The sequence below is a fragment of the Halictus rubicundus genome, chromosome 6 (assembly GCF_050948215.1).
Source record: "Halictus rubicundus isolate RS-2024b chromosome 6, iyHalRubi1_principal, whole genome shotgun sequence".
In the NCBI taxonomy this organism is placed as follows: Eukaryota; Metazoa; Arthropoda; class Insecta; order Hymenoptera; family Halictidae; genus Halictus; species Halictus rubicundus.
In genome coordinates this window covers 18,416,481-18,439,119 of record NC_135154.1, presented here as the reverse complement: position 1 = coordinate 18,439,119, position 22,639 = coordinate 18,416,481, and the positions used below count along the sequence as shown (strand labels likewise).

Genomic DNA, 22,639 nt, shown 5'->3' with positions numbered 1-22,639 from the left:
TTCCCCTTCTTGTAAGCTCGTTCTTTAGACCACAGAATCGATTCGAGATCTCGGACTCTGATGCAATTGGCGCAGGCCTTGCGCTACAAATTGCAATCGCCCTAGGCGAAAAGGTAGAGAGAAGAGCAGGAAAAACTGGCCGACAGGGTAGACGACCAAGTTTGGGACACCTAAACCCTGCCGGCCAGGCTCCTCCTCGTTTGGAGCCTTATTGCGACGCAAACAGGTCCATTCTTATGGAACTGATGAAATTCCCTCTACATCTTGAACCACAGTGAACTACTTCGCGCAGGCTTCACGAATAATAGATGCATTTTATTTTCGTACATTTTCCGAAATGGGACTGTCTGTGGTTATCTGTGCTGGGTCTCTGGAGGAAAATTTTAAAAATAGCAGTGATACGAAGCTTTTTCCGTTCGTAATAAAAATACCTGCTACTATCTTCAATAGTTAATTCTGTTGGACGAGGTATGCTGCATGCAGGCTCGAATCTGACAATGAGTAAATAATTTCAAGTAATGTTCCATGTGAGCGAGGTTTGAGTATTTTTAATCTTTCTCTTGACGAGTATTTTGAGAAATGTAAACGGTATTTTTAACACTAGTCAAAATGACGGATTCTACTATTTTTAACTTACGATTATTGAGATTGTAATGATGCATCCATGAGGAATTATTCAACTTTATTTCTTTGCGTATATATTGTTAAAAAACCGACTAATATGGATAGACACATTCTTGTTATATTTATAAAGTAATGTAAAACGGTCACTCTTAGTACCCGGTAAGCATAGTGTTCAGTAAAATTGAACCCTGACTAGATTCAACCCTTTTACCACCACTTACACTTGTGTTCTGCTCTGTGTGATCTTCTGTACATATAAGATCTTGAACAATTCATTCAGCTATTTTATACTTGTATGTATGGAAAAAGAATATTTGGTTGACAACTTGTATATGCTCTTTACTGCTACAGAGATAATTATCTAAAGCTATAATGTATATAATCACATGTCATTCTTTCACAGCTTATTTGCCACACGTTTATAGAAAAGTCTCCTTGCAGAAAAGCCTGCCGGCAAATTTACAAACCCCGAGCGAAAATTTGGAGATGCCACGAATTTTCTGCTCCCATTTTGAAAACCGCCCTCGAGCAGAACTTCTCTATTCCGCAACGTATAAAACTGTTACAGTGAAAGTGTAATGGCCCTTTTATGCTGTACAAAAACCGCGTGCACGAACTTGGCGTTTTAAGTAGAAAATGTTCCCGACTTCCTTGAAAAAACAGTCCGCAAAGTTTTACAACAGAAGTTCCTCTCTCTTCCTCTCTCTCTCTCCCTCTCGATTTAATAAATACCAGAGCAGAACTTTCTCTCGCTTTGGGTAAAAAGTTTGGTTAATCTTTGGCAACGAAGAAATTGAGGGAAAGTATGTATCTTAGACGGTTCTGTCTGTGTGCAATCGATACCCATTTAATTCGCCTCGATTGAGGTGCTTTCCAAAGAGCATGATCGAAGCCGACTTTGCGGTGCTCGCGGAACGCTGGGAAAGGGAGCTGAAGAATTACAGAATAAAAAAGAAAGAGAGAAGGTCGAACGAAACAGAGAACGAAAAGCCACAAAGAGGAGTCTGGCGTGGTGAAGAGATCGAGAAGCGACTCTGACAGCTTATAAAGTAAGATTGGTTAATTTTGAGTCAAACGTCACGTCGCGGCTTTATTTACAGCGGCGAATCAAAGGGGACCGAAGGAATATTCGCAGCTCATTTTGCCGATGGAAGCGGCCACGGCGATGCCCGGACGACCTAATTACGAATTACGGTGTCGCGAATTTTCTGTGCCTCGCGTAGCTGAGAAATTGTTTTTTCGAAAGACACGGAAAAACGGAACAACAAAATCGAATTGTTCAACGTGCCTTTTTTAAACGTTTAGAAACGTGCTCCCACAATTTTACGTTTTCACTTGCGAAAGCGACTAAATTGCAGCAATTTTACCAAAGCGTTTTTCTCAGTATTCTGTGGAAATTGTCTCCTATGAATTATCCAAACACTGCGTTAACTAATTTCTTTTACACATTCCGTACGTACACAATAAACATATCTCCATCTCGAGGCGAATTATTTAAATATTTCTGGCAGATTAAACGCAGTACTTCCATTACAACAATATTTGTCTTTTGACATACGCAGTTCAAACATAGAGAAACAAATTTCGATGTTGCACAAAGATCGACAGTCAAATACTTACACACAAAAATTACTGTGTCTTCTCGAGGGATAACCAAACATGTGCACAAAATCCTAAGTTGCTCGATCAACAATAATCCGATAATTCTTCGTGCTAAAAGGAGAAACGTCTTCAAAGGAATGAATCCGGATTAAAAGTTGCAGTTCCAAAGGTAGAAGAACCGCCGGGGGAAAAACTGGCATAAACGCCGATGAATACGTAACAGATGTAAATTCCATTACGCGACGCAGCGACGAAACGAGCGCCGGAGAAATAATCCGTGGAAACGGACAGAGAGTTTTTCGCCGGTGTAAATGATCGACGCTGGAGAAAAAAATGGAACAGAGAGTGAACAGAGAGTGAACAGAGTGAACAGAGAGTGAACAGAGTGAACAGAGTGAACAGAGAGTGAGCAGAGTGTTTCGCTTCCACGGCTGTCGTCCGGCTCCTTAAACGACGTTACTCTTCGCTGCTCTTTTTACTCGCACAGTCTCCGCAGACTTCGCCCGAGGGCGACGCTCGGCGTCGCGGCAGCGTCCTGATGCTCGAGTGCGTTACTTGATAAATATAAGCACGTTTTCGTATTACCCTATTTCTGATCTCGCGACGAGGTTCCGCGACGAGAGACGTCGGAATCGCGGCTATCACATTCGACCGAAGAGATTCGCTGAAAAAATGCCTCTTGAAAATCGGTAACTGCGTGATCGGTCATACGGTATCGATCACCGATGGTTAAAAAGTCGATTGGAAATCGTTGAACCTACGTGTATCCGACTCCCATAACGGGCGAATTCGCACGAGCAACAAAGGCGTTTTTCCCGGTATCACGAGCATGTCCGTGTTACACGCGCGCGAGGAATTCCGTCGGCAAGGCGTATAATCGGTCGCCTATGCAATTATGAGAATTACCATCCCTGGTAATTGCTATCTCCCGATTCTTTCGCCGATCGGATTCGGTGGTTTTGTAGAAAAACGAACGCGAACGTCGAAAGCAGGCGCCGTTATCGCGGCCGCGTGGTTTCTTGATCTTTAAACCCGACCAATTACTGTTGATTCTGTAAAATCGATGAATGGCGACGCGCTCGGCGCGGCAGACGATCGCGCGCGCGCAAATTAATGAGCCGGGATCAATCGCAGCGAATCGAACAGATACACACTGCCAATAATGGGTCAGTCGAGATACCGAGTGCAATTTTTCCCTTGATAGCGCGAGGTCGCGGCGCCCTACGTCTGCCACGAGATGTCCCACTCGAAAATGATCTGCGCTCGAACACCGCACTACACTGAAAATATTAGGTCGTGAATAAGTTTGGTTATATTCGATATTAGTTTTGCGGTTATTCGGAAACTACAAAATTGCATTCAGTCAATCATATAATCTGATGAAAATCGATGAATTCCGACCGTCAGCTTGGCCAAAAGTGACTCTTTCTTCAAGTCAATTTTAGAATGTATTTCCGTATGGAATTTTGGAACGTTTCAAAGCTTAAACTGGTTGTGGTGGATGCCAGTTTGTGGTAGTGCCATCAATGTTTAAAAAGAATCACAAGGGCATAGTGAAAAATCGAGAAGGCCCGACTAGATCGGTCAAAATTGACCTGATTTTGAGGGGATTCTTCAAGGCAAGTATAGAATGTATTCCGGCGTGGATTTTCGAACGTTTGGATACTTAAATTGAAGGTGAAGGAGGCGAAGTTAAAACAGGATCGCTATGATTCCAAAAAAAGACGGAGTCTTGTCGAAAAATTGAAGAGATCCGACAGCCAGCTTGGACTAAATTGACGCCATTTTAAGAACACTTTCTTGAAGACGATTTTAGAATGTATTCCCCTTGCGAATTTTTCAGCATTTCAGTGCTCAAATTAGAGATGGATGTTGCTACTTTAAAATAAGGTCACTAAAGTTTGGCTCGATGCGATACAAAATTCTGAGGACTAAGAAAATAAAATTAGTGAGAGGAAGGTCTAGGACAATTGCAATCTCACATCGTACTGAGAGGGATGAAAAGATATAAGTGCAGTTCTGATGTAAAAATGCTTGGAACCCAGCCATAATCTAGAACCTAAGAACACTTTGGAACCCTCAAAAATGTGCTTAGAAATTATGAAAAAAGTGTGAAGCCCAAGAAAATAAAATGAATGAAAGAAAAGGTCTAGGGACCAGTGAATCTCTCGTGGTACCGAGAGGGATGCAGAGACATAAATGCAGTTTTAATGTAAAAATGCTTGGAACCCAGCCATAATCTAGAACCTAAGAACACTTTGGAACCCTCAAAAATGTGTTTAGAAATTATGAAAAAATTGTGAAGCCCAAGAAAATAAAATGAATGAAAGAAAGGTCTAGGGACCATTTAATCTCTCGTCGTACCGAGAGGGATGAAGAGACATAAATGCAGTTTTAATGTAAAAATGCTTGGAACTCAGCCATAATGTAGAACCTAAGAACACTCTGGAACCCTCAAAAATGTGTTTAGAAATTATGAAAAAATTGTGAAGCCCAAGAAAATAAAATGAATGAAAGAAAAGGTCTAGGGACCAGTGAATCTCTCGTGGTACCGAGAGGGATGCAGAGACAGAAATGCAGTTTTAATGTAAAAATGCTTGGAACCCAGCCATAATCTAGAACCTAAGAACGCTTGGGAGCTTCCAAAAATATGTTCGAAATAATCAAAAAATTGTGAAACCTAAAAACCGAAAATCGGTGAAAGAAAAGGTCGCTAAAATGTCTGCTCAAATCTGTGGTAGGTCTGATGGCAGACAACACTCAGGACTGGACAGGCCGACGTGTCTCGGATTTTCAACGGTAAAGAATTTGCGCAGGCAGTTGCACAGCTGATAAAAGCGAGTCAAGCGATTTCCTCTTCGATTTGGTCGGTGCGTTCGCCATCGACGAGGAAAACGCCGGCTAACGACGCGAGCGTTCAGAGGGACGGTGGATCACGCAGCTGCTCGAACAAATTGATCGAAATGCACAGGGATCGGTTAAACGAATCTGTGAGATTGAGTAACTGCTGTGATAAAGTTGCCGCTGCCCGAGAGAAAGTTCTATAATTGCGTTGCATCGAATCTCCAGCATGCGCTGGCCGGCGATCGGAAGGCGATTATGAGCTTCGTAAGATCAATACATATATACGGCAACACGGGGGCAACGTGATCGTCTCGGGGATAACTTTAATAATAAATAACAGACGGAATAATATTGCCCAACACGCGAACGCCTCCGCGCGCCCGACACCCCGGGATTCCGAGAATAGTTTCCCCGGGAACATTAAACAATTCAACGATTCAAATATTCAAAACTTCCAAGTCCAGAAACGCCCGGCTAAGTTGCGCTCGAACAATCTGTTTAAGTGCATCTACTCGGCTATACTTCCGCCTACCACTCCCCGGAACGGATTTGCCCGAATTTTTTCGCGATATACCCAGCTCGCCGCGATTTTCCACGGAATAACGCTCCTCGCGCGAAACTTTCCTCGATCTTGCGAATCCACCCCGCTCGGCCGCTCGACTGTTAATATTTCACGAATTAAACCGGATCGACGGCCAATCGAGGAGAAAAGTTTATCTGCTGCTCGATCGCGGCGCACAGTGACCCACATAAATGCTCTCCAACTAGAATGAAGTTGATAGGATTTTTCAAAAATTATTCGAGCGGGACATGTGGCACCAATCGCACGCCGTGTGATTTTCCTCACAGCCACAATAATTCGGACTCGGTCTTCCTAGATTCGCGATAAGGTAGAGTGACTACATTACCGTCAAAAAATGGTTTCACGTGCCTCAAGTTTTCGTCCTTATATGAGAATATTTTGTCGCTGGTAAAGGGCTCATTCGAAAGAGGAAGGTTCGATCTAGTACGCGCTGGTCAGGAGCTGCCGAGATTATGCAGATATTTGGTGATATAAGCGTTAGAAGTAGGCCTAAAATTGACGATGTGCGTGCCGTGGAATCCAAGCATTTTCCTGCCATTGGATGAGTTTTCTGGATGAAATCGAGAGCAGCGCGCACTGGGAAATATCTCCAGGTACAAATTGAGCTATATTTTGTCTTGATTCTCTGCGAAATAAAATCAAAAACTTGAATACAGAGCAAAAAATGTGACAAGTTTAGATCAAGACCAAGCCGGATCTTAAGTCTGTGCCTGAAGGCTGTGAATGGAAATTATTAATTAAACAGTCACGTCATCCAGATAGTCATCCCGGGCCCTTAAAAGCTAATTTATATCTATTCCGTAGCTATGTTTCCTCCAATGCTGGACCACTAATTATAAAAGAATAGCGTTTCGCTTCATCCTAAAGGAATCGTATCTAGTAGATTCTGTTTGAAATCTTCATCGCAAGACGTAAAGAAGTTAATTACCTCGGGAAGGGTTTAAATTAACCCTTCGAAGACGATGGTGGAATAGCTTGACGACATCACGCTCATACACCCAATTCCTCAAGTTCTACGCAGATTATTTAATTACTCAAATAACATGAGATCAATATATATTTTTTCTGTGTCACAGTGTCTGTGACTTTGATAATCCAGTTTTCTGAGGACAATATTTTTAACATTTTAAAAAATCCCTTTCCTCAAAGGAAGATTCGTACAAATGACACGCATTTCTGGGGATGTCAATTGGGGTGTTTGAAAAATCCTCGTCCACGGGATCGTACAAATTACATGCATTTTTTGAACCTCCAGTTGCAGAGTGCACGCGCATGGATTAATCTACTTTTATGTCTTCAATCATCGTGAAATCTCCGGCAGTTCCAGCGTTAATTATCAAATTTTATTGTCTGGGAACTTTGCTTGAATCCAGCACGACTATCGCGAAAGTCGATAAAAGTGCATCGGATGAGTTATATCTCTATGCGCGAGGACTTTCGAGGACCATTGTATACGAGCCACTAATATTAAATTACTGCGCTTCATAACACCAAGTTTAATCCTCCGACACTAAAACGGCTTTATTATTTTTAATCAAAAGACGAGGGGTGAAAAACGATCCACAATTTGTTATTATCTTATCGGTGACCCGCCGGAGTCGCTGGGTTTATCAACGCTCGGGCGGGTCAATTGCATAAATGACAGTTAATTTCTAAATCAGCGTTCGATTCGCGCAACTGCGCAGCGTTGTTAAACACGATGCTGGTAATTTATTGGCTGACCTTCGTATAACGATCGCGCAGCTTCGCGATCTCTTTTATGAATCGAGATATTCGCGTAGAAGACGACGCCGACGACGACGACGACGAGGGCTTCAGTTTTATTTGCTAGCGTTATAATTAGCAGCGACATTTTCGCGTCGATAATCACAGGTTGTACAGAATTTTCAATCGGGCTCCTCCGGCGTTACAACATCGTTTCTATTTATTTTGCACAATTACGTTCGTTACTTCGATTCTGTAAAGGCACTTGCATCCTCGGAGGATACAAGCCGCGGTTCCCGAGGAGCTTCAGAATTTTTCCCGGAGCAATAGCTACTTAAAAAAGGGGGAGTAGAACCCGCAGGCATTCAGGGATCCATATTTATAAAGACCGAGCCCAAGATCTTCTCCCTGCATAGCTATAGCAGTCGCTCCTTTCGTATGAAATGATTTCAGTCAATAAAACGAAAATAATTGCTCCGGGTCCCCTATCTCCGGATTTTCTCTTGCTTCCTCCCTGCCACGAAACTGGAATATTTATTGTACAGCTAGGTTTCTTCTCTCTTTGCACGCACGAAATAACTTTACCCAATAAAACGAAAATGTCGCACGTGAAAATTGACTCGTAGCTTTTACAACGTATCATTTTATATTTCGATATTCTACTCGTTATATTCGAATTACATTGATGATACTAGGCGGCGGAAAGTAATAATCTTTAAAATCGCCGGATATTTTCGCTGTATTTTGTTTCACCAAATTTTTCTGGTAAATGCATAAAAACCGCAATCTGTTAATTGCCCACAAGCGATGGAGATTATTTCGGGGAGAGTAGAACGTATTTTGTTCGCAAATAATCAACAAATTCTCAAAGACAAGGCTACGAAATAATATTTGCACACAATAATTGCCCCGCCGAGGTTTCTTGTTTTTTCCCCCAGGATTTCCTCTTGCTTTCCTCTTCCCTCGGAACTCGAATATCGATCATACAGCGCGGTTTTTGCTCCCTTTTCCACCGGGTAGAACAGGAAGAGAGGTACACGGACGCCCGTATTTTATTCGATCTTTTATAGCGGGGGTTCGGCATCGTTCCGAACCCGTACAAAGTGCGCACGATACATTTGAATAACCGTCTCATCGCTCACCTTTGCATGCCTCCTCGGCTTCATCGGAATTGTCTTCGCAGTCGGTTTCTCTGTCGCAGACCCACGAGATCGGTATGAATCTATTATTCGCGCATCGGAATAACTTCGGAGTACGAGGCTTGCCTAAAACCAAATAACAAAAAGCAGAAATGAAATGACACGTGCTCGGGCCAACCCTTTCCCTGCAGGACAATTAGTCGCAGGTTCGAATCAAGCGATCAACGTTGTCGTTTAACCCTCCAACGAACGGAAGACTCATCATTTGAATTAATCTTCCTTTTCTTTTTAACACTAGGTTTACGGGACCCGTGAAAATGACGGGTTCTAATATTTTTAATTTACGATTATTGAGATTCTGAAGATCCATCTACGTGGAATTATTCAACAAACTGATTTCCTTAGGTATAGATTATTTAAAAAATGGCTGAAGACTTGGATAGACACATTCTTCTTATTTCGATAAAGTAATGTAAAATACTCACTTTTAATGCTCCGTAAACCTAGTGTTAATTTTCTCTGAATTATCTCTGATACATTAGGAAGAGTTTCATACAGCAACTACATAATGTAAGAAAAGCTCTTCTTGATTTTTCACCTGTGCATTGGAGGGTTACAACGATTCTAAGTTCCTCAGATTCTTCGATCCCACTTCTTTGAGAGTGAATTTTCCCGTTGGATACAGCATGAATGCTGATAAATTCAACTGACCGCTGAAAAAGTATTTGCCGCCGTCCGAGGGCTAAATCATTTAACTGGATTTTCTGAAATCGACAGTTACCGTTGCAAGGATATTTTCACATTTCGTAATCTTATCAGTGAAATACTTTTCAACGAACCGCAACCAGTTTTAACCCTTTGCACTCGAGTGGTGACTCTGAAGCACCGCTAGAAATTGTTGTGGCATTGTTTCAAAGAAATTACAAAAAATATTACAAAATATTTGTAACATTACAAAATTTGTATTTAATAGATTACTAAACATTTAAATATTATATGTACAAATCGAATCAGTTTCGTATGAATAAAATGAAAATATTGTAAGACGGAAGAAAAATTTAGTTTCAGATTGAAAATAGCGCCAAGTGCAAAGGGTTAAATATTATATGTGGAAATCGGATCAGTTTCGTACGAATAAGATGAAAATATTCCAAGACGGAAGAAAAATTTAGTTTTACAATGAAAATAGCGCCGAGTGCAAAGGGTTAACCTTTCGACTGCGGCGCATTCTCGGTGAGAACCATCAATGCAGACGGCGCTATATTCGCATATCAGTCGCTGCGACTGGTTGTCCACTGATTATTTACCAAAACGGTACCCGGAGATTTGAACTAAACAATACGAAGACAAATCACCGAACACAATTGCCGATATTCAGTTGATACGTTACATAGAACGATACGTTCCATGCTGAAACAATTGGTAAAACGGTGAAGGTGTTACAGTAAGAAAAACGTAGGGGGCGTATATTTTATGTCTTTTGTATATATTGACAGACGTATATATGCGCCTTTCGTAGTCAAAGGGTTAACCATCGGACGACATCAAACGTTGCCTAAACATAGTCATTGTCAGTAATCGAAGGGTTAACGAGATTTCGGTGTACGCTGTGGCAACAGAACAAAATCGTGAAAAATGAGAAAGATTACCGAAACGAAGGGACGGAGAGAAAAAAAAAAGAGGGTAAAAGCGGAAAATTAACCGGAGAGAAAGAAAGACATTTGAACCCCGATTGCGCGGAGAGGCCGCCATTCAACGCCGCTTCGTTATGTACGCATTGTATGGACGCGAAAGTAATAACCGACGTATGAACCTTTTCGCTGCGAACGCTGTGGATGCGGGGTGCGGGAAGACTGCTGGTGAAATCGGACATGGGATGATTACCCGAGCAAAAAGGGACCGAAGGTGGAGAATAGAATTACCTCCCGGGGATTTGCGATCATCCTCGTGGATCGAAGAAATTCATTTCTCAAAAATATGCTGTACGCGGGACCGTTTAATCCGTGAGCCGCGTAAGTCAATTTTCTGCGAGTCGATTTTAGGATTCTTTCCCGTTGGAATTTTCGAATGTCTGAAGGCTTCGATTTAGGGAGGAGGATGACACCTTATGATAGGGGTACACCGGTTTAAAAAGAATCACGAGAATCGTGTCGGAAAATCGAGAAAACCCGACCAGATCGGTCGAAATTGACCCGATTTCCAAGGGACTCTTTGAAGCTAGTTTGGACTGTGTTCCTTTAGGGATTTTTTAACGTTTCAGGGCTTAAATTGAAGGCGGAGAATCCCACTTTGTGATAGGGCTGATAACGTTTCAAAAGAATCACGAGATTGTGTCAAAAAATCAATTAGATCGCGGATAAAATTGACTCAATTTTAAGAGGATTCTCTCCAAGCAAATGTTAGAATGTATTCACGTAGGAATTTTCGATCCTTCAAGGACTCAAATATAGCTGAAATGATACTAAGAATACCGAGAGATATCAGCTTATGATAGACACCCTTGCGTTTGGCTAAACTACGGAATTTTCGAAAATAATTCTCCCCAATTTTGCGAACAATTTTTCTTTAAACCTTTCTCTGACACTTCGCATGGTTCTCGAGATATTCCAAGAAAATATTCCACCTCCTAAAACCATACCATACCGCAAACGCAAAATAAATAAATTACTCGAAGTACTGCACAAAGTTTCGTTGAATCTTTTTTCCGAAAGCAACGTCAAAACTATTTCGGAGATTAATGAATCAACTGCAATTTCGTCTAAGCATTTTTATGTCGTGACAATGTAAAAGTGTACAACTTTCGAATGATGGAATACATAGTGTAATTTTATACATAGAACAAATTCTCAAATAGGATCGTACTTTTCCCGCTGCCGGATGTATGGCAACACCTAACTCAGAAAACCGCGCGCGACAGGACAAACACGATCAGCAATATCGCGTCAAATATATTACCACTATATCCGTGCAACCGCATCTTTCTCATAGTCGAATTGCTGAAACAAAATTCGCTGGTCAACTCTCTCGGCATTGCACACGAAAACTTTCGTTTTGTATCGATTGGTGCTCGTCACATAATATTGGCACAGAACAGGTGAATAATACGAGGAATTTATAAAAAGAAAAATTAACGATAGAACTACCAGACGGGTCAAATCGATTTGTTTCTTAAAATTATAAAAATGTCGTCACGATTTTTCTGCATAAACTTCTTCATTTAACCCGTTGCGCTACTTTTTATTTAGTGATTATTAGACTGTGGGTTTTATGCATTTATGACAAAAATGTGCAGGCGTATTTTAAAACAGTAAAAACGTTAGAAAAATGTTTAAATGCTGTTACATTATTTTCAACCTATTAAACATATTAAGAAAGAAAATAAATTTCTATTTCACTCCAGTCTGTTGCAATTCAGGTAGACAATTTTCCAGTGTCCAGTGATTATGATTATAAATTCTTCATCGTTCAGAATTTCTTAGAAAAAAAAAGATAGTACAACTACACCAAAATAGAATTTTATTTCGGTTTAAAGGAAATTAACAACATACATATTTATTAGTCTGACTCGATATTGTAGGACAATGGGTTAAGTGCATACTGCACGATCCAATTTTGCCATCGTCATAAAAATATACATCAGTCTGGGTAATTCTAGCGTAAATATACATAGTAATCGAGTTTTTGCTTGACTCTCAAACCACAGTGACCGACTAAAGAATGAAACCGCTATCTTATTTATGCTGATCAAACGTCTAGCTTTTAAATTAACTTTGGCTATGCTTTGCTCGCTCTATAGTGTATTTTGCTTCTTCGCTTTTGTACACCGTTCATATTACTTGAATCAGTTCTAACAAACGCCGTTCTACAGTCTGTTATTTCGACGGGTCCGTGTTCCCAGCGTTAAAAAAGAATTTCTCGCGCGTTAATTCACGTTTCGTTATTTAGTAACAATGATTTAAACGCGATTTCATTTTGCCCGCGGGGGGGAACGTTAATCTTTTTCGCGGAAAATCCGCAGACACGGAACCGGCCGTGATAACTCGTATCAATTTCGCATGGTTGCAGTGTCGCCGGAAAAAATATGACCAAGGATGACCAATAATCCGTCGGCCATTTTAATTCGGTCCCTATCGGGTCACCGGCCAAAAATTCGTCGGAACAAAAAAAAACAATTAAATCAACGACCTCCGCGGAACCTTATTACATTCGATTTAATTTCGACCATCGACCCTGTTCAAGTGACATAATTTCCGTGCTATTTATAAGATCCGACGGAATAATTAAGTGGACTTTGTTAACCGATTCCTGACGGGGGATCGGAATAATTTCAGGGTCGGCAAAAATTCCTGAATGGAAGAACTTTTTAAGAATTCTTGTAGTTCCGGAGGAAATTTGATTGAATGAATGATGAGAAAAGCTTGGGAATAGGCAGATTAATGATCGGCGTAAGAGAATGTGGGCCGAAGTCTCTGATTAAAATTCAATCGAGTCTTTCACTTTAATTTAAACCTGCTGGTATTTACATAATCCGGCAAATGTTTAAACCGAAAACGACGGGGATCGACCTTTTTTAATCTGGTAGTTAAATTATTTTTTAAAAATGTAGTCTGACTCTTCTGTGGACGAAATACTTTAACAAGTTTTATTCATTCTACAGCGCATTTTACTTCTTTACTTTTGTACAATTTTTCTGCTACAAAAAAACTTTAGACCTTCCGCAACAAATTACTGAAGAAATTCATCCGTTTGCATGTGCATTATGGTAAAACTTGAACAGAACATTTTTTTATTTCAGAGAAAAATGAACAAATTGCTGGCTTCTAACGTGGTAAGACTTTAGTTACCAAAAGCCTATCAGTAGGTTCTGTAATAATTTGAAACAAGTTTAACAATTTTTTATTTTTTTTTGGCAATCTCAAGAGCCATTGTTAGAGTGAATTACTGAAAACAAATATTGTTGCTTTGCAAGTGAAATTTTTATCGCTATTAAGCAATTTATTAACCCTTTCGATGTTTAGGTACTGGCGTTTATCTCGATGTTTAATTTGTAAAAAAATCGAATGAATTAAAATGTGGATTAAACATTTGAAAATACGAGTGATACGAAAACTAGATTACTCTCCTTATTTTATCGAGCACCAGAAGGGTTAAGGATTAGTAAAATGTGGGCTTCATGCATACATGACAAAAATTATCGTTTAAATTAGTTAAAGTTAGAATTTACTGATACTGTTTTACCGCGTTCGATTCGATCGAATTGTTCAGGAAAGTAATAAACGTTCGCATTTCGACGATTAGTCTTCGATTTTTGGGGGTGGTTTGTGTAATTACAGGCAGGTAAAGTGTTAATAATAGGGGCTTGACAAATTGAATTGCGGCTGCAATGATTTCTACCGCATTAGCCGGGCGGCATATGGTGAAACGACAAGAATTATTGCGCATTTCGAGCACAATATCCCTATATAGTTCGAGGAGAGATGGTCGGCCGTGTAATGCTCTGGTATGCTAACCTCCGCGGCACATAATTGTGTACGGTAATCCCACGCTGAATACACTTTCAAAGATAATCCGCGAGCGCCATAATTCAATAGAAAAATGAATGACCCCATAGATTCAAACCCAGACCCTCCCCGCTGGGTTCAAGAATATGGCTGTTCGCGACGCTATCTACAGTTATCGTAACTCTTCTCTCTCATTCGCAGTTCTAAAAGTTTAACCGGATGCAACCGGGGGGGGGGGGCGCCTCCCATGATTTTCCAGAATAACCGGAATACACAGGAAATAAGGACAACTCGGTCCGAATAAACTTTTATTCTATCTTGAAAATGGATTTTGTTTGTTCGTCGAAAGTAACGAAGCGGCTCTGTCTCGATTCGTTTAAACTTCCGAGGCGTCGGCCTCTCAGCTCATGCGAAAAACCACTTATCCGTCTTCCTTACTCCGGCAATCTTTACCGAGTGACAAACGACCATAGAATAACTAACTATTCCATCGTGCGATTCCCGACATCGCTACCGACATTCTATCGTCTCGAACTTTTGCGAAAGCCCCGCTGTTACTTAACTTCCGAAAGACGTCGAGTTTTCAGAAGACATTCCCTCGGTGAGCATCATCTTCTCGAGACGATTCGCATTAACCCTTTGAGAACAAATGTCGGCATATTGGCGACATCGGGTTCGTGTATTCCTCGGGCTCCAAACTAATTATTTAATCATCTAAACAATAGCAGATTTCTCCACGGTTTCCTTTTTTCCTGGGGTGTTGGTCTGGTCCAAACTAATTATTTAATCATCTAAACAATAGCAGATTTCTCCACGGTTTCCTTTTTTCCTGGGGTGTTGGTCTGGTCCAAACTAATTATTTAATCATCTAAACAATAGAAGATTTCTCCACGGTTTCCTTTTTTCCTGGGATGTTGGTCTGGTCCATTGAGGATAGTATTTCTAACATCTTAAAAAATCCTCGTCCGAAGTGTTATAGTGCTAGTCACTTTATTTCAAACCCCTGTGCCTCATTAGAGGTAAATTATCGAATTAGAAAATGTAGGATTAGTGCACAGTTGACTTTTACCAGCATGGATTTTGATGTACAGTTTCATCCCTTAAGAGAAGTATTTCTAACATTTTAAAAAATCCTCTTGCACAAAGGGTTAATTCCCAGTTCTAGCCTTTTCATTTCAATCCTCAGTGCGTCAGTGGATGCAGATTAACAAATTAGAAAACGTGGGAAACTAAATATTATAACACTAAAGTTACTTAGCTCTAAAAACGACTGGCACGCTTGTAAAATAAATAAAATCGAACTTTACTGAGAATATTTGTTCGATCAATTTGCATGAACCTAACTTCATAAATTCGATAACAGTGAAATACAAAATCAAAACCGGTTATTCGATTGTTTTTGGTAGAATGATAGTTGACATCACTTGAGGACATTGAAAATAGAAAAAACACTGAAGAAGACAACCTTGGGTTAAAAGAATCTCTGCAAAAGCAACGAAACGTTAAAATTCGCACGAGTGTGAAACATAATTGATCTATGGCTATGGAAGCTGAAACTATGGGAAGCTCGGACCACATTATTTTCCATTTCATCCGGATGTTATTAGCTTCGCGTGTACGCAGATTTGTAGCTTTTATATTGCAAATATCGACGAGATTCACAGTGCCTGCTCTGTGATTTTCCTAAAGACACGAAATTTCCGATGATTTTGAAAAATTCGATCACATTCCGCACATCAATCGCACGTTACCAATTTGATCCACGTAGACCCATGAAATCCGCCTTAAACCCCGTGCGCATTACGCTCGGTGTAATCGTTATTTGAACAATGGGTAACATGCGGCGCGATGAATCAAACTTAAATTGTGTTTCTCTGTTGCGTCGGGGGAGACGAACGAGATACATGATAAAGAAATCGTGTAGGATCATTTTTCGGAGATGCAAAGCTAGAAAAATTCTAGAGAATTTATTATTTTTCTAGAAAAATAAATTTTTCTAGATTTCTACGAAAATTTAGAGTCCAGCAGTTGTTTCGCTAAAAGTGCAACGTTTGCGCGTCAGTAGTGCCATCTGCGTAAGAATCTTAATTGCCAGCGTTAATGCGTTTGCGTGCTCGCGAATTGTGTCACAGTACTGTTGAAAAAAGTTCGCATGTTTTTTTTTCCTCGCCTTTTGAAATTATATAAGAGGCGATACTTCAGCATCCGCGAAGCTCGCGAGCATAGCTTTTCAGAGAATGAATACATTAATCAAGCGAATTCTATGATCTAATCAGACCATCAGCAGAGGAGGTATGTATATGTGCACGATATGCGACACCGAATAATTTAAGCTTCCTCGAATCTTGTAACGGAGAACAAAGGCGTCCTTGAACCGAATTATTGAATAATTTACAGTGAATACATTTTTATTTCCTTACTAGTTAACAATGTTCCAATCAGAGAACGGAAGGATTAAATTTCCAATGCAGCTACAACGTGAAATTTTATTAAAACTCGTTCTTGCATTGCAAGCTTCAATGAGAAGAAATAAAGAATAATTGTTGCAGCTTATAAAACGAAAATACCGAACGGTATTCGATAAACAATGGTATGTATTAAGTGCCAGCCACAGTTAGATTGAAATCCCGAATGCGTTGTTTAATTGCAATATTTACCTAGTTAATTTGCCGTGCAACGCTTGTTTGCCTCTCGTTTTGAAATGAACAGAAGGGCTAAGGGCTTTTTTAATAAACGCTTCACAACAACTTGCTTCCGTGGAACTTTTATTATACAGATGCTAAAATACCTGTTCCGTGATAAGACTTTTCAAAGAAGTTCCCAGGGGTAACGTTTCTTTCAATAAAAATTCAACGGGAAATCTTGTTAGATAAAACACACTTACAAAATTAAAAAAAAAGAGAGATAACTAGTATTATTCGATACATAAAAGTAATTTCGCCTTTAGAATACTTCTGTACAAATTGCTGTTGAATTCATACACGTTTAATTCTGTTTCTCTATAGAATCAACGAAAGAAAATGGACCGAAAAGTATAATTCAATTTTTTCAAATGTAATGTATTTTTTTAAAGGTACTTTACATTTCAAAAAATTGAATTGAAAATGAACAATTGAAAATGTATTTTTTTAAAGGTACTTTTTCAATGTTTAGCTGTGTAATGTAATGTGTTGGTCTACTTGATTAAGCTAAAGGGTTGGAATTTCAGGGAAAAACGTGTTTTCTTGATAAGCTGTTGAAAGCTACTTGACTCCGGCCGTTCCATTCGGTTCGAAGACATTATTGACTCCCTTCTCCACATCCTTTTAGCCAGCAACTTGTCAAATGGCAAAGAAGAAAATCGTAGAGTGGCTTTTCGCGTCAGTTTCGACGTTGCACTGACAAAAATAGAGATGCTGGATAAGAGGATCAATATTGCCATACCGATGTGCACGTGTGCACACAAAAATGTCGTTTTCGCAATGCCGCACGGAACAGGTAAAATATACGGCGTTTATCATATTTAAATAGAAGCGCTCTCGAGCCGGTAGCCGTTCGAAAATCAGCGCCCGGAAACATGGAGTGCAATTAACGAGCCGCGATTACAATCGAAACACTTGATTACCAGACGCAATTAACGGTTAAAGTTTCTCGTTCGCCTGATGTATAACCGCGGTTAAAGGAAGTACTCAATCATCGATCGGAGCCGATGATTAATTATTTTATCGCCGGACCGGATTGACGGTCAATTACCCTGTTCTTCGGCACTTGTAAATCAATCGGCGAAATTGAGATTCGATTAATACCCTCCGAACGAGACTCTCCAGGTAATCGTGTAAAGATGCGGTGAAAATAAATGCCGCTATAGTGAACAAGTGACAAACATAATTTGGCAAAGGAAATAATCAAATTCCCGATCCGCGCGCACTGTCCTCGCGCGTTCGAACTAAACTTTGTACAAAGGGAACGTAATAAATGAGAAATTGAAGTGATTTCGTAGCTTTGAGGCACCGCGAAACTAGGAACGAGAATTTAATCCCGCTTTAGGAATTATTATGATTCGACGATCCTGTGTAACAGTGCACACGCTGATATGAATTTGTTCCGCTTGTCCCCGGTACTTCATCGAAAATAATTCGCGCGGCGATAAGGTGCATTCGGTTAACCTCCGCTGCTCGCGCACCGTATCAGCCGATAAATATCGCGAAAATTGTGAATCGGTTACGTTCGAATATAATATCGAACCGTTATCATAATTTATCCAGATTTTTCCATTCGGTCATTGTCGCCACACGGCTGCCGGCGATCGTGTGTCGAAAATATTAATTTATCCGACGAGTAACACACGTTTCGACTTCGAGTTACAATTTACACATCCTTTGGGTCGGGCATTTCAGATTATCATTTAAATTTTAACGACAGCTACAAAAGTTATACGACTGTGACGCACAGAATGTTTGTGCGTACACGTACACCGTGCATATGTGTGTGCACCACGGGTGACGGGGAAATTATTTCGAATTTTCGTTGAGCCGCGAATAAATGAAACGCGAATTGCTTTATACAGTTTTATCCGTTTATAAAATAATTTTGTACCGCTTCAATATTACCCGATTGCCAAGAATATTAAATATACACTCGAATATCGATCTCGACCGAGGCGCTTTACTTCGCACGTGACATTAAAGGTCAATGAAAAAACGTGATTAGACTGTAAAATGAGACGTGCACAATCGGATAAAACGTAATGGTATGGCGCTGTGGTGACGCGCGTGCGAGAAGTTCAAAATTAGAGTATCCATTGTCTTTGAAAACATACGAACAAGTCGTACATGGACATCTCTAAAGGTTCGTGGAAAATAGAACATTGATGAATGAAAAATTGAGGGGAAATCCATGTACAGCGACGATATTGCTGCAAATCTCGAGTTTCAACTGTTTGTTATGCAGACTGGATGACTCGAATGGGAAGACCTAAATACCTTCGTTATTTATGGTATCATTAAACAAATACTCAGAACAAAGTTATACTATTACGAAAGACACATGTGTAGTAGTAAGATGATTTTTTCCAGTCATTTTTTAAACGGATTGATATATTTTTCTTTGTATATTCTTTCAGACCATAACAGGACAAAATCGTCGATCTGTATAATAATGCGGTTTCAACCATAGTACTTCGAGAAATTTGCATCAATATTTCCTGACTTTATCGAACTGTTATTGCTCCATGTATACCCATTGAAACATATATTGAGTATACGATGTAGTAAAGCATAATAGCAGTACATGTACAAGAAGCTTGAGGATAAAAGATCCAATTTCTTCGACAATATTGTATATAAATACATATTGTGTGTTTTTAGAATATACAAAATTGATGAATGAAAATCCGTGTACAGAGGACCGAATCGTAATTCCACTTTGATTTTCTATGGTCATGTACCTAAAACAAGCCTCGTATTACCATAATCTAGATCTCGAATTCTTAACAATCTACTGAAACACGATAGCAGTATATGTAGAAAAAAATATATGAATGAAAAATCCAATATCTTGAAAAATATATCAAGAAATTGGACAGGAATATTTTTAATCCTTTGCACTCGAAGCTATTTTAACTCGAAAACCAAACATTTTTTCTGACTTGGAATATTTCCATTCTATGTACACAAGAGCCGTCGGAACAATACACCCAGTGGAACTGAATTTTTTCTTTTTCAGTAGGACTTTGAAATTTTGAATTTTTTTTTTCATTTTATAATATACAAACAAATTTAATACTGTAAACGATATTTTTAATGGCGCCTCAGAGTCGCCGCTCGAGCGCTAAGGGTTAATATTTGTGGAAAATATAAAATTGATGAATGAAAATCCGCGTGAAGTGGACAGAATCGTAATTCCATTTGATTTTCTATGGTCATGTGCCTAAAACAAGCCTCGTATTACCATAATCTAGATCTTGAATTCTTAACAATCTACAGGAACACCGTAGCAGTATATGTAGAAAAGAATATACAAATGAAAACCCCAATATCTTGAAAAATATATCAAGAAATTGTACAGGAATATTTACAATATTTGTGGAAAATATAAAATTCAATGAAAATCCGCGTGAAGTGGACCGAATCGTAATTCCATTTGATTTTCTATGGTCATGTGCCTAAAACAAGCCTCGTATTACCATAATCTAGATCTTGAATTCTTAACAATCTACAGGAACACGATAGCAGTATATGTAGAAAAGAATATACAAATGAAAACCCCAATATCTTGAAAAATATATCAAGAAATTGTACAGGAATATTTACAATATTTGTGGAAAATATAAAATTGAATGGAAATCCGCGTGAAGTGGATCGAAGCGTATTTGTACGATGTTTGCGGTAACTGGAACAAGTGTAGTATAGCCATGAACTAGACTGTCGATTTGCATATGTCAATAATATGCTGGTTCGGTATCGTTGATAATTTCCTGTGAATAAATTTGTACAGAAAATCGCGCAACGTCTCCCCCACCAGGTTGTCAAGACCACCCTAAACCAGCAGATGAGGAGGGCCAGTGTAGCAAGATGTTCACGTGCTTCCATCTACCGCGTTGTTCCCCCATTTACAGAGGACCAACGCACCACCACACCACTGGCAGCATCCCCCTCACAGAGATCGCGTTGATATTGAGCCCGTAGGTCGGATATTCTTTTCCTATCTGTCCTAATTTCCCGCGTCGACGGATTCGTAAGGGACGTGCCTCGTCGGAAATGCACGCGAAAGGTCGGTTATGTAAGCGAGAGAAACCGGCGCATCCCATACACGTATTCCAACAACATGACACGATAACAACGTTACTCTACGGTGGTGTCGTGCGTCTACATTCTCGAATGGCAACACACCGTCTTTCCCTCCCCAATGTTCCCCCCTTTCTCGCTTTCTATCTCCGTTCGGTACGCTACGTACGGATAAAATGGGAGGGGGGGAAAAAAGGAAAAAATGCTGCTTACTGTCGATGGAGAAAGCCTCAGCCGCCGCTAGGAAGCCGAGTATAGTCAGCAAATACAGCGGCGATAGTACCAGCAGCCGACAGCTTCGCCCCATAACAACCCTCTTTCGGTCGCACTATACCCGTCGTCTCCTTTGTATCTTCCTCCACCACCACCACTCTCTCTCTCTCTCTTCTTCACCACTTGTCACTGACACCCGAGAGCGAGAGATTTCGGACAAACACTCGCCTAGTTTTTCTCCGGTCCGCGAGAAAAACTGTCTCAATGTTTCCGGTGACTTTGACAGCCGGCGAGCCGGGAGGGATCGATCATCGACAACAACAACATCAACAATCCTCACTCACGGTGCGGCGAGACTGGCTGCCAGCAGAGTCTTGCGAGAGAGACCACGCGGTCGAACGGCATACGGGGGCTCTCCGCATTAGGCGAGTCGCACGGGCTCCTCTCGATTGTTGTTGCGCGCAGAGGTGCGAACCAGCCCAACAATATTCAGAAGTGGCTGCGTGCTCGAATAACAGAGAATAAAAAGTGTACTCCACGAAGTGGTTGAGACTGGCAGGCCCGCCCCGTGTGCGAGCACCTCCGGTGTGTGTCTCTCGCCTCGCTCTCTGCTGTTTCTCTCTCTCGCTCCCTCTCCTCTGCCGTCCGTCTTTTTCGTCCGACGTGCCGGAGTCCGTCGTCCTTTCTTACTCCTGCGCGCAGGCCATTCTATTTCTCTTCGCTGCACGGGAACCGTTCCCTCTTTCTCTCTTTTTCTTTCCCTCACCCGGGCGAGACGGTGGCGACCACTGATTCTGACGCACCGATATCGCGCCACCTGCGCACGCAGGTATTCCCTCTCGCTCCCGCCAACCAAGGTGAATCTCTCTCTTCCTCTCGCGATCCCATTCGTGCTAAAGTTACGCTACGCGCGTACTCCTAGCCTGCTTCTTTAACTGTATGCCCAGCTTAGCCTAACCCATATTCTATTTCTTTCATACGCGGCAGACGGGCCCCGTCAACGTTTCACCCGAGATTAACTACCCGGGTGACTCGTTGGACATGGTGACCAGTCTCGGTACTCGCCGAGGTTAGGCCACTGCGATGCATGCTGCTATGTCTGAGATACTCGAGTACCCATTGAACATTCCAGCTTATATGATAATCGCAATTTAGTTGACGAATACTATGTATGCTAGAATTGCGTAAAAGAATCTGTCCCATTATGCTGAGATAATTATTTGGGTACACAGGTACCTCGTTGAACATACTAATTTGTAAGATCAACGAAAGCTGTTTGTTTCCGAATCTGTTGGAACTCCGTTTTAATTCGAGAATTATCCAGGTAGCCGGCTTGTTACTTTTGTTTACCCAAATGCAAGCTTGCCAGTTATAAAATCTCTAATCTAAAATACACAGCTTTCAAATATCGGACTTTTCCATTTGTAGCCCGAATGTTTCTAAATATCTTTTAAATTGTGTCCGAGATAAAGCTTCTGTAAATCATAGACTGCAATAAGTAAAGAAAGTATGAGTAGGTACTTCAGGTACAAAAATAAAGTATTACTGGATCTATTCCTGGATCTATTTCGACCCAGAGTATCAAAATCGACGTTCAATTGCTCGGTTTCTAGCGATTAAATTAAACGAACAGCAGCTATATTAGGATCAACAGAATGTGTCTAC

The 22,639-nt window shown here is 40.6% G+C and overlaps 1 protein-coding gene across 9 annotated transcripts in view; it reads right to left on the bottom strand.

The window, feature by feature from the left end:
- Positions 1–21,713, bottom strand: part of LOC143354797 (low-density lipoprotein receptor 2) — an 82,066-nt gene extending 60,353 nt beyond the window's left edge. For 2 of the 9 annotated variants that reach the window (XM_076789130.1, XM_076789135.1), the window contains exons 1-2: positions 20,975–21,709; positions 8,500–8,622 (exon numbers count right to left, since the gene is read on the bottom strand). In XM_076789130.1, coding sequence (XP_076645245.1) covers positions 8,500–8,622; positions 20,975–21,068 — 217 coding nt within the window. In that variant the 5' untranslated portion in view covers positions 21,069–21,709. Of the gene's footprint in view, positions 1–8,499; positions 8,623–20,974 lie in introns of all 9 variants that reach the window. The other 7 variants (XM_076789127.1, XM_076789126.1, XM_076789133.1 and 4 more) reach the window with 7 other exon arrangements.
- Positions 21,714–22,639: the final 926 nt, after the last annotated feature.